Source organism: Desmodus rotundus, chromosome 2, assembly GCF_022682495.2.
Source record: "Desmodus rotundus isolate HL8 chromosome 2, HLdesRot8A.1, whole genome shotgun sequence".
NCBI classification, from domain to species: Eukaryota; Metazoa; Chordata; class Mammalia; order Chiroptera; family Phyllostomidae; genus Desmodus; species Desmodus rotundus.
Genome location: NC_071388.1, coordinates 197,440,496 through 197,453,842, shown reverse-complemented (window position 1 = coordinate 197,453,842; position 13,347 = coordinate 197,440,496). Strand labels below are relative to the sequence as shown.

Sequence of the window (13,347 nt, the reverse complement as noted above, 5' to 3'; positions counted from 1 at the left end):
CTCTTCCCGGCTGCAGAGTCTGCTCAGAGGAGTTGTCCTTTTCAATTCAACTTTCCATGCGATTATCACGGGGCTAGGGAAGTCAAGGAACGCTAAGGTGAATTAAGATAAGTCTTTTAAGGAGCTATAGTTAATATGGGTAATAAAGTGAACACATAAGTAATTTTAAAAACTAAGCAGGTAAGTACCAAAAGAAAGAGACAAAATGTAGTGGGAGTGGTATTACTACATAATGATATATGGTGTACGTATTATGATATTATATCTGACAGCGCTATAATTATTATATGTATCAAATCTACTTTGCTTTTATTATAGTCCCATGATTACCTGGTTTAAATCCCTCCATTCTCTTAGCAAACCTTTATGGGGTACGCACTGTATTCCAGAATTTGGTCCCCATACTCCATGGCTGGCCTTGAGATAGGTCAAATATCAGCTCTGAATTCAGAGTCAAAAAATAAACATTGATTTTTAAGGAAATCAAACAAAGTGAGTGATGGAGAACTGAAAAGGGTGTTCGGTGTTGCTCTGTTTCATTCTTGCCTTTGCCAAAGACGAGGATGGGGGACAGGATAAATCACAAGCCCGTGTGGCTGGTACAGTGCCTGGCATGTGCGTCCTGCTCGGTGAATGTCAGAGAATAAGAATGGCCCATTAACTTCCAGAGGACATGGGATCAAACCAATAAAGAGTAGTTCATATTTTTCTATACAGTGACCTCCTCTCCAAAGCAGGGCCCTCATTAACTTAACAGCTGTCCTAATGTGGCTTTAACCCGGTGACTCTTTACATTCCTTATGGCTTCATTAGTTCCCTTGAGACACATCATGTCCTGAGCCACAGCTATGATCTACAGCCTAACAAATTCCCTACAACACCCAGCATATGGATCTTTTACTTAACCCAGCAGGAAAAAGAAGGGAGTAGTTAATCACTGATTAAAATGCCAGAACAGAATCCTTTCCTTTTTAGAAGGATCTGGGAAAGCAGTAGCAAAGTCAACTCAGTTTGAGTGATAGCCAGAAAGTGTGAGTTAGTTTAATTTGGGGCACCTGGGAAAACCAAATACCAAACCGAAAAAAACCCCAAAACCCAAACACTTTCCTTTTTTTCCCCCCTGAGGAAAAATATTTCTAAACTCTTCTAGATAGAGATGAGACTAAAGCTATATTAATTTAAGCCTTTGTCAGTATTTCATTAAAATTTGTTTGGAGAGTAGCTATGTTGTTTATCATAGCCAAATCTGAGTACGCAATCTAAGAATTGTTGTCCACCAAAGACTAATTTGCCTAATATACTTCCTGGGTAGCTGTTATTTTGGAAATGATGGCAAACATTAAAGTTTTGTGGGGAAGAATGACTTACAAATATTTATGATGTGCAGAAGTTGTAGTAAATATTTCATGTAAGAACTCTGTGAAGCAGGGAAGAATCATTCTCTATCACCACTGAGATCATAGAAGACAGGAAAGGAAGTTGCTCATAGAAACAGCATTTAACTAGAAGTCGGAAGATGTGGGTTTTGGTCTCAGCTTGTCAAAGCATTTTGTTGAGCAAGTCACTTAATAGTGTTATAATCTGGGTGTGCTTCAGATTTTTTTTTCTAATTTTGAAATTTGAGGTAGGGTAGAGGAGATGATCTCTGTCTGGGTCTGTGGACAAGAAAATCATGGATGATTTCAGGAGATTTGAGACTTGCGCACAAAATTGTGTGCCTTTGCTTCTCCTCCTCCTCCTCCTCCTTCTGTCTCTCTCTCCCCCTGTGTTTGTGTAGGTGTGTGTGTACAGGGCATTAACTAGCCAGTGGGCCTCCAGCTTTTATCATGCTCTCAAATGCCATCTTCCACTGTTCCATTCCCCAGGTGAAAAGTACTAGGATGGTTCTGACCCTTGTGGCTCAGTGGGTTGGGTGCTGCCCTGCAAAGTGAAAGATCACTGACTGGACTTCTGGTCAGGGCACACGCCTGGGTTACAAGTCGGTCCCCAGTCAGGGTGTGTGCAAGTGGCAATGGATTGATGTTCTCTTCCACGTCGATGTTTCTCTCCCTCTCTTTCTCCCTTCCTCTCTCTCTAAGAATAAATAAATAAAATCAAAACAATAACAACAACCAAAACAAAGAACTAGTGGGATGCCTGATCTCTGAGGACCCCGCTAGCATCATAGTCTGGGGTTCTCAGGGAAGCCCAATGATGTTTAAAGCCATCTGACAGATCTGTATAGTTTGGGAGTTAGGATAGGTGTGGAATAGTTGACCTTAAACTTCACAATGAAGCAAAAATATGGCCATCCTGCAACTAGCTGCATGTGCTCAGTGCTGGAATGTGTAAGACGCACCTGAGCGTGCTTCCATGCGTGTCTGTGGTCCTCTGACACTCAGGGGGCATGGAGTTTCTCCCTCAACCTCTTGCTCACCCTCTCCCCACCCTGCTGGGCGCACAGTAGTCAGACCTGGGTGGCCACAACGACAGAGTGCTGGGTGGGTGTGGCCTGGAAAGGGAGAGGGGGTGGAGTGAATGAGGAGGTCCAGGGGAATTTACCTACTAGGAAAGTCCTGTATTTGGCATTGTAGCATTAGACATCACTGAATCTAGTGTTTAATCAAGCAATTTATAATCTTGTTATGCATTCTCTTTCTAAGGATTACGTATTGCATTCTTTTCCCATTTTTCAAATTGCATGTGAAGTAACCCATCTGGAATAATGTAAGTTAGATTGCCTTTGAGGACCATACCAAAAATGTGAATCAGTAATTTATGCATGGGCAAAATTAGGCTTACACCATGGGACAATTAGCACTAATCCATGAAACTTGGAAGCAAATTTGACCTACGTCTCCATTCCAGCCAAACTGGCTTTCAGTGATTTGAGGTGTTACTTGGGCACTTTTTTGTTTGCTCATGGGCATAAAAGACTTTTGGCTGTAGACCACAGAGTTAAGGAAACAAAGCAAGGCTTTAATTCTTGGGCTTCTTAGAGGTGGCAATGAGACATTGTGCTTAATAGCAAACATTTATTGAACATTTAATATCTCTTAGGTGTTCTTGTAAGGGCTTTTTTGCACTGTCTTGTCTAATTGTCACTACAGTCTTGTAAAATGGTTTCTTTATTTCCCCCATTTAGCAGATTAAAAAGAGTCCCACAGTAGTAAGCAAATTGTTCAAGGTCACAGAGGTAGTGGTGGGGGGAGGGGGAGCTGCAAGTCAACTTTTCCCTGGTTGGTGTGGCACCTATGTGAAAAATATTACTATATCTTTTCAAGTTCTAAGTTTTCCCCAACTTATATTGTTGAGGGCCTGAACAAATTGGTTACTTATTTTACTCATGAAGAGAAAAATTTATGAAAATCTTTTTATTCTTTTGTGATTCATTATCTTGTCCCGCCCCCCCCAGTTACCATGGCGTTATGGGGGACCTGTCAGTCAATTGAAATTCTGCTTCAGAAAATCACTGGACCTTGTATTACCTCAGAAATGCATATAAAAATTATTTCCAAAAGGCATGAATATAGCTTTGTGGAAGGACTCTGTAAAGAGACAGACAAGTAAGGAGAGATCCAGGGAGCAGCTGAAAATGAACCAGGCTGCAGGTCATCAAATGAGCTAAAAACTTCAAGGGAATGATGTCTTTCAGTTAAAGATGGGTGATGACGGTGGCCCAGGATGACTGTGCTTGGCTAGTTTGGGATTTAAAATGAGGGTTATTTTCAGGGCAACTTTTTATTTCTGTTAAGAATAGAAGACACGTCTTTGATGAGTTTCAAAGCTAAAGGAGGCAAAGACCACTTTCCAATGTTCCAATGTGCAACTTCAGTGTATTTTTCATTTGATGCTTCTTGGGGCAGACTCAGCTGGTGCTAGGAGAGGCAGAAGGCTGGCCATACAAGATGATAATGAATTTGGTTCAATGGCCTGACAGAGAAAGACCAGTCCTTAGTGAGCCCTGGTTCTCTCAGGAATAGCCCTCTGGATTTATTTAGCCTAAATTTAAAGAACATTTAAATTCTTTCCTTCAGCAAACTCTTAACCCTCCTGTTGAAGGTTCTTTTTTATTTCAGTAAAGATTTTCTTCCCCATGATTTCTCTTCATCTTTAATTGCACTGTTGATAAAAGAACTTTTAAATCCAACTCCTGGTGGGTTCACTCAATGTCTTCGACATTTTTTGTATTGTTTTGGAAAAGTGAAAACAAAACCCCCCAAACCTTATACCTCTAGTCTTTTGGATTTGATAATTTGAAGGTATTTGTGAGAAATTAGGATGTTTTGTTTAATTTATTATTTGAGGAAAGACATTATTGATTTAAAACTCGGGCTATGGAGGAGTTAGAATAAAATAAAATTAGAAGGAGGGTAAATTGATGGAGTGATCATCAGGCATAGCCACCCACTGGATGAATCACACGTGGCTTATGTAGCTAAGGAACACAGGGAAATCGACACAGAGGGACTGGCAGCCTGCTCTGATAGTGTCAGAAGTGCAGGCTTCCGGGTTCTTCCTAAAGTATCTCACCAGCACAGCTGAGAACAGTGTGTCTGAAAGAACAAAGTCACATTGGTACTTTTGGAAATTCAGCTCTTCTCCCAGCCTAGTACATAAAGTTGGGGATCCACTGGAGGCAGGTTGGTCTAGATTGGTGTGGGGGGTCATGCCACCTGAGCCAGGTGGCCTTGTTAATCTCAGAGTTTTGCAATATAAAATAATATCACAGTGTGTGGTACAGTACAGTGCACTCAGGTGTGAATATGCCCCTAATTTCTCACCTTCAGCCTCCTCAGACTAACACAGCTCGTTCCAAGCACTTCTCTGAAAACAGTTTTCTTACCCCGATGCCTCAGGGAGTCATGGCAACTGATGCTTGCTTAGATCCAAGTGAGGAAACACAGTTGATGCGCACTTCCAGCCGAGCGCTGTTTGCGTTCTATTATCCCAGGTGGCAATTTATTAAGTTAAGTAAAACTCTAATTCAATTATGTATCAACATGGGAAAATATTGACTTACCTTCTTTTTTGGGGGAAATTTAAGGAGTGTTAAATGTTGGTGTTTTGAGGATGTTTAAACAGCTCTTCTTAACAGTATCTTGCAACATGCCCAGCAAAGACTGACGTCTTTCAGAGCTTGGGCAAGGAGCAAAAGTTGAAGCAGTTGCCCTGGCAAAATATTTGTTAAATCAGGCTTACTTGTCCCAGAAAGGAGAAATTCTCCCTCCAGTCTTTTTACAGTTTTATAACTTACAAAATGACTAACACGTTGTGTAATTGTTAACTTTGTTTTCTTAGAGCTGATCTCTTTTCTTGGAACACTCTCTCCTGCATTATCACCTCCATTTGGAGTCACCTCCTGTTCAAATCACACCCTCGCTTTAAAACGAGTTGAAACTCTGTCTCCACTCTAAACTTTTCCTGATTCTCTGCCTTTCCAAACGGGGAGCTTCTAACTCTAGTGAGCGATTATCTTGGCTTCCTTGATGACTCTGAACTCCACGGAGACAAGGCTAGAAGCCAGTGTGGGGCAGGGATCCTTTCTTTTCCTCTCGTCTCTTTCACATCTTCATCCCTCTGACCCCGGGCACAGCGCTTTGTCCATACTACGTTTTTGGTGGACTTTCGATAGAGGAATTAGTAGAGCTTTAATTGGTAGAAATCCTCTCTCTCCTTTTGGGGGCAAAACACATGTACACTCTAGAATAATCATTCAAAGTTCTACTTTGAAACTCTGAGGGTGAAAGATTGGGCAAGATCGTGGGGCCCCTTAGACACTTTACGGTTTCTCAATATTTTAGATGTTCAGTTACTTTCTTGCTCTGATTATTGCCAGTTCCCTGTAGCTGCCCATACAAAGTACTTGGACATTCAACTCCTTGAAGGCATTTTAGTTTATTACATCAAGTTTTTATGAATGTACCTGGTTAGCATAGCGCCTGGCACAGAATATTACAGATGCTTTAAAGTTGTTGTTGAAAGAAATGATAAACTAATTATTTAAGGGATCTCCCTAGAGAACATGCTCTCATTTCTTGAAATACTTACCTTTTCGGCATTTATTTCCACAAAGGTCAGTACAATGTCTCACACTTTGAAAGTGATGGTAAAGTGGCTTCATTTAGCCTCTTGGTCAATTTACATGGCTATCCAGGAGCTATGCCCATAGCGACCACAGAAATGTGGAGACGGCCTGGTAAGGATATAAGACACAGGGTTAGTGTAATTGGCAAGTACAGATTGGGACACCTGATGTGTGGGGACCAGGGGCTCACGGATCCTCCTTAGAACACACGAAGGTGGGAGGGTGTTGGTGGTGATAGTGGGGAGTTTCTGTTGTTCCCACTCCTGCTCAGCCACCCCCTCCCGTGGTCATCACTGGACTTATCGGGGCTCTGCGAGCCCACAGAAGGCCCTTGAAGCCCCTCTGTGACCCCTAACATTTAACTTGCCTTTCTCCCCTGACAGGACACACAGAGGGCAGAGAGCTCTTCCTTCTATTTGCCCTGTCAGTAAAGGGCCTTTAATCTGGTTTAGCATGAAAAATTCATTAAGAATGTACTATTATTTCATCAGTGAAATCTTCAAATTTTAAATTAAATCCATAGGTCTGGTTTAGCAACCGCCGTGCAAGATGGAGGAAGCAAGCTGGGGCCAATCAACTGATGGCTTTCAACCATCTCATTCCCGGGGGATTCCCTCCCACCGCCATGCCCACCTTGCCAACATACCAGCTGTCCGAGCCCTCGTACCAGCCCACTGCTATTCCACAAGGTATGGACGACAGGAGTCAAGGCCAAGTTAAAGTGTAACTCCGGATAGCTTTCCCTGTTGTGGATTTTAAGGAAGATGATGACATTGTTGCTGTTTGTGTGTTAATGACATTATATCAGGTTGTCCTGAACATACCAGTCACGTTTCAGAAACATAGGTTGTTCTGGAGCAAATCCGAAGCTCTCTAAATAAATTGTGTTGTAATATAATCCTATTCCAGTATTTGAAAACAAAACAAAACAAAAACAATGAAACCAAACAAACTTTCTAAAAATATGTGCCTTTTGCTTTTCTTTTGTTAAAAAGAAAATATGTGCCTTTTGCTTTTCGTTTGTTAAAAAGTTGCTTCTTCATTTGTACTTCAGTGTGCAGTTAACTAAAGTTCTATGATGGGTACTAAGTGCAATAGTAATTGAGGGAAAGTTACTGTTTGCTGGCACATAGAGGTGAATGGGGTAAATAAGACAAAATCCCAAGCATTCAGAACTATACCATTGTATTAATATGTTGGGGCTTTGAAAGTATATTTGCTAAAGAAATTTGAGACTTGCAACTCCTACATTGGTTAATTTTTATGTTGATTAATAACATTTGCTACCCAAATAAATTTGTTAGCATTGTTCATGTGATTCCTGAATTCCTATTCGGGTTGCGTTTGCCATGAAAAGATATAAATAAGTTATGTACATGTGTGGAGATACTCGCATGCCAAAAATTCAGTTGCAAGTGAACATTGGGTCTGACCAATAGAGATGTCCCCTATGGCTTGGTGACTGTGACCTTTTGCACTGACCTCTCTGTGCCAACAAAGGCGCTTGATAGCTGACCGTCTTCTTCCTTGCAGCCGTGTCAGATCCCAGCAGCACCGTTCACAGACCTCAGCCGCTTCCCCCGAGCACTGTACACCAAAGCACTCTTCCTTCGAACCCGGACAGCAGCTCTGCCTACTGTCTCCCCAGCACCAGGCATGGATTTTCCAGCTATACAGACAGCTTTGTGCCTCCGTCTGGGCCCTCCAACCCCATGAACCCCGCCATTGGCAATGGCCTTTCACCTCAGGTCAGTCCCGTGTTTCCAGACAGACGATTTGCTGTGCACCAGAACCGAATAGTCAATTCCCTGAGGCAGTGGTATAATGAATTGCCAAATTTAAACCATAATGTATTCTTTATACGGGCCACATGATTTCAGTTTCCTAGTTTCCTTTCTCTCCAGCCTTCCTACAGGCTGGATCAAAAGTTGTAGCTTAGACTTAAAATTCAAGTGATTTATAATGTAATCATGAAGATTTTATGTTTATACATAGTTGCCAAGGTATTTGCCATCTCTACTCCTAGTTCTGGTCTTTGGGTAAGAAACTCACACACATTTTTAAAAAAATGGTATTTGGTCAGCTGATAAGGTTGTGAGCAAAAGCAACTAACAAAACACCAGATTTTATAAAAACCATTGAGAGGAAGCAAACCAATTATGTAGTGAGAGGGCTAATGACTACAGAAGTCTGGGATAAATGAGTCATAAATGCACAAATTAGGAGAATGACTGCTCTTTGGGAATATGGAGATATTTGAATGTTGTAATTGTTTTTCTAATTTGCATTGGACTATGAGCTTTTCTTGAGAGATCATATTAATAAATTGCCTTGATAATTGCATGTCAGAGGGTTGGTTAAATTTCCTACATGTGGCATCTGTCGGAGGTTGACATTATTAGCAGTTGTTTAAATACCGGTCCCTTGATTTTATTAGAGAGCTCTTGGTCCAGGTGGGGAGGATGGCCGCCTGCTAAATTTGGAGAAATGTCACAAAGGGGTGGCAATCTATAATTGCGATCGAGAATCTCTTCGGGGGCTGAGAGTGCGACTTTTAACAGCTTTATCTTTTCTTAACCCCCTTTTTCCTCTTGGTGGTTAGAGAAACAGAGAGAAGCTTCGAATGACACAAATGAAAAGTGAAAAGACAATTATAGTCAATTACACACTAATCACTGACTATCACCGCTGCCTAAGCACCAAGAGGGCATTCTAATAGGCAGAAAATGAGATTTTAATGGCACAAAGGGTGGCCAAAATAACGACTCATATATCTTCGCCTTCTTCGTTTTCTTCAACTTGTGGTTTGTGTCTTGGGAGTGGGGTTCCTGGGCTCTGCACCACGGTGATAACTCTCAGCAGCTAAAAAGTTCAAAGCTGTTGGAGTTGAAAAGAATGAATAGGAAAGGCAATGAAATAAACATTTCTGCCTCAAGGCAAAAGTTCATAAATCCTTTTTTTTTTTTTTTGGGTAACAGTAAATGTAATTAAGTTTCATAGATTCCTATAGCATATTCTGGGATAAAAAAAATTAAGAGGGGGCTTTAAACCTCAGCCGAAAATAACAACATGAAAACAATGAACGTGCTTCCTATGGGACTTTAGTCCATTTAATTTCCAAGTGCTGGCATTTAGGAATGTGATTTTGCATGAAAACCGTGAACTTATATTAATAGATGGATCTTGAAAATGCCCAGATATGTGGCATATAAGCATCTTCCACAGCTTAGAAGTAACATCAGACGTAGTTATCTCTGCAGTTTTTCACAGGAGTGGTTTGAGGCCACGAAAAAGCTTTTTATAAACATGATTTGGTTGAAAGTTTCCATAAGAGTAAACTTTAAGCCTAACCACTTCTGTAAGGTAAGACCCAGGGATCTGTCAGCACTTTGTAGTGTTCAAGCATGGTAAATATAATGATACAATCTGTATTCTATAAGTGAAATGGCTAGTTTTTTATAAGTGTATCACCTTGTATGTTCTAATAAGTGTATTTTATTATATTAGGCAAGCATTACAAAAGTGGAATTATTAGCACTTGATCTTGAAACTGTTAATCCTTGATTTTCAAGAAGCTTGGCTATGATTCCGGAGCTGGCGGGAGGGTGGGAATCCTTCCAATATCAAGCAATGGAAAATTCCGTGGGCAATTTTTTCTGTATTTCTTTAGTATGCTTTTACATGTTATGTTAATTTCTTCCTTAAAGCATTGCAAATATCCAGGATATTTTGCATTTCTACCATACATTCCTGCCTCAAACGTCCAGTAGGAACCCATGTGGTCTCAGTTCTGGTAGCTTCCCCGAAGAGTTAGCAAAGAGATGAATACTGTGAAGCTTCTTATTTTCTCACACAAAGTTGAAGAATGAAAGACAGTGAATGAATTAGTATCTTGTCAAACATCTTTACAAAACGTGGGAGTAGAACCTTCGGGAATTAGGACTCAGATTTCTATAGCTTTTGGGATGTATCACTCCTCAGGAATGCCTCTGTTTGAGCAAGGGTGGGGGGCGTGCCCCATGTTTGATTGTCTGGCTTTATTAAAAATACTACGAAGAAAATTTGAAGAATAAAAGCCCATGTACCTGTAAACTAAAGGAGAGAAAGGGAAGAGGGGACCCTTTAGGCTTATTGTTTATTTTGTAGAAGAGCTTATTAATATATTAGACTATGTAATATTACAATGAAACTAATCCTAGGATTGCCGTATCTTCTTTTCTTTTCACTTTTTCACTTCTCTGCCTCTATCTGGACACTTACAATGCAGACACATCAACTGAAGCTCAGAGAGCTTGTGACCCTGTTGAAGCCACAGGGCAGAGAGTGAGACAAGTGGGACTAGAACCTGGGATTCTTGGCTTCTGGGCTTCAGTCTTATTTTAAAATCATTTAGTAGGAACTAGATTTCTAAACTTGTCGGGGTTCAGGTTAAATTACACTCTTTATGCTAATACACTATATACGTATATTTTTGCTTTACACACTTTTTCTATTAATCTAACATATACTAATAATCTGTGTGCTTATTGTAGAAAATGGAAATAGTTTTTAAAGTGTTTTTAGAGGAGAAAAAAATTACCTTGGGCAACCACTGTTAATGTTTTTGCTTGTTGCCTTCTAGTTCTTCCTTTCGGGTCTTACATCTTTTAAAAAAACACACCTGAGGTAGCAGTGTGTGTGACTTTGCATCTTACCTTTCCTCTGTCTTTACCTTTCATCACAGACCCTTCCCCACCTAGTAGTTTAAATTGAATGGTAGTGGGTGTTGTTTGAGTCATCATGACCAACTCATTGCAGATCCCTTCAGTGAACGCTGTTTGACATGTTAAAAATATTTGTGCATTTTATTTGACTGTTTCCCTAGTGTCATGAAAACTGATGTGTTATTTGCCATCCCAACTTGAAAATCATGAGTTAGAATGTGTGTGAACTTTTGTACAATGGGCTTTCCAAGTTTCTTGTGAAGGTGTTAACAGACACCAGCACGGGCTTATTATTTCTCTATGTGTGGACCGTAGTTGCTTTTCTTTGGGGGTTTCTAACCTATCTGCCCCTTCAAGCAAAACATCCTTTTAAACCTTGGAATCAAAGTTATTAGCTGAGTGGTGTTGGTTAGATGCCCTCAGCCCTTGTCTCAGGGAAGGTCTCGGCTCTGGGAGGAACAGGTTTGTAAAGCAGGGACTCAGGAAGGTCATACCTGTCCAGCTGCTGAGATTGGAGCAAAAATGGGTTGACATGTACATATGACACTATAAATCTCAGAACACCGCCAACAATTTTTAGGAACTTTGTTCATATCTTCCCTCAAGCTCTGAAAGGGTGTGTGTTCTGCTTAATTGTTGACAAGTTTACCTTGTTCTGAGGAAATCAGTAACTATATCTAGGAGACGGCCCCACTTAACTTATGGGAAAACTGAGGCTGACGCACACAGTTACAGAAATGACAGGGGAGTAACAGCCGGAGTCAGGAGCCTTATCCATCTGTCTTGCAGTTGTTACTAATTCTTCTATAAACAGAAATTACATACTCTACTTGCTGAGGAAGCACAGTGTCCTAGAAAGTTCTCCAGGGGCTCCGGCACTGATGTTCACCCTGATCTTCCTGTAGGCAAGCTGAAGGGCTTCAGAGTGGGAGTGTTTGGCTTCCCATTCCCTCAAAGACTGGATCTGTCAGGGGGCTGGAGGTGGGATTCTCAGTGACGGGTGAGGGAGGGGGGAGACAATGACCTCAAAATTTTCTGCAGTCTCTGAATTGCATTTTGTCTGAACTACATAACCCTTTCAGGAGACAGGGCTTTTGTAATGAATGACGAAACACTCTCTGAGAAGAAAACCATTCAACTCACTCTTACAGAGGGATTCATTCCTCCGGCAGTAGCTGCCTTCTTGTGGAAGGCTGTGTTCTCTTGGTGTGAGACGACCGAGAAAGAACCCAGGGAAACAGAGACCGTGCCTGTTACCAGCACCTTCCTGCACATGCAGGACAGAGAACGGATCGTTGACTTGGAGTAGGGAGTGCCAAGGAAATACTACCACGTGCTCAAGGCATGAGACTAATTAACATGTTCTTCTAATTAACTTTGCAAGAAACACTACCCTCACTGCTCCCCCACCTCCAGAACACATACAGCCAAACCAGAAAAACAAGGCCTTTGACCCGAACAACCTTTTATCATTTCACGCTCTGCCCCCACTCTGCGTCTGCAAACTCCACAGTTCTTGGTGACGGTCTCTAATAATTTCTTGAGTGACATGCTGTATCAGTGGGTTACGTGATTTCGAGGAAGCTTTTGTTTTTTATTGCTATGTAGTATACAATCGTGGGCCAACTTGGCTGCATTTAAGGTTCATCAACCATTGCAAATGATTCTTCAAATGTTTTGGGTTTGGTAAAACGTAAAACACATTTTGCCAAGCACTTTTCCTCCTTAATTTTTCAAACTGTGTATTTTAGGGAAAATTTGATCCATATGGTTTTGATTCATTTACTCATATCATTGACATTTTTTTTCTTATGGAGCCATTTGATATCCAAGAAGCTTTCTAAGCCTTTCTTACGTTCATTTTAAGCATTTCCCTCCGTAAAAAGAGGAAGTCCTCTTTGCAACCTCAGAGGCCATAAATTTTGAGGACTCTCTCAATTCAGCAACACTTAAAAATACATTTGGTATAAATCTGGATTATTATGAACACATTTTATGTTTAGAGCAGATGGGCAGATTTTCGTTTCTGGTTTATGAGTGAAACAAATGACAAAATAAGAAAATAGGCTTAAATTACAAAAAAAAAAGTTTTGTTTGAGAGAATGTTTAACTGTTATTAATAAATCCCCACGGTAAGAACTATGCTCAGAGGCCTCATTTCAAAGTTAGCCCAGGTCTTGGGTAAGATGTAATTGAATAACCAGTACACCTGTCCTATTTCATGGATAATCTACTGAGGAAAGAAAAAAAAATCTCATAAAGATTTTTGTAGCAGGCTTGAAAACGCTTGGATGTTTGCTCCCCACTCCACAACTCAAGAACAAAGAGTAGGTCTGCAGATCTCATCAGGTTTACCGACCATTCATCTGTTAAGTCTGGTTGAATCATCACAGCTTTGTGGGGATGAGGCACAGTCTCAGAAATGAACTCAAGGAAGAGCGGCGAGATCTTTATGTTAACGAGATTGTGGTTAATGGCAGAAGACGCCAGGGTCATCTTTTGTTCTTATTCACATTTCACAAAAGAAAACCTTTAACTCAACCACCCCCACAGTTGCTTTTAAAGAATAATATTAAA

The 13,347-nt window shown here is 40.8% G+C and overlaps 1 protein-coding gene across 3 annotated transcripts in view; it reads left to right on the top strand.

Annotated features, from left to right (window-relative positions):
• Positions 1-13,347, top strand: part of PAX3 (paired box 3) — an 89,972-nt gene that overhangs the window by 63,492 nt on the left and 13,133 nt on the right. For all 3 annotated transcript variants that reach the window (XM_024563916.3, XM_045198534.2, XM_071220724.1), the window contains 2 exons: positions 6,591-6,756; positions 7,601-7,815. In XM_024563916.3, coding sequence (XP_024419684.1) covers positions 6,591-6,756; positions 7,601-7,815 — 381 coding nt within the window. The remainder of the gene's footprint in view (positions 1-6,590; positions 6,757-7,600; positions 7,816-13,347) is intronic.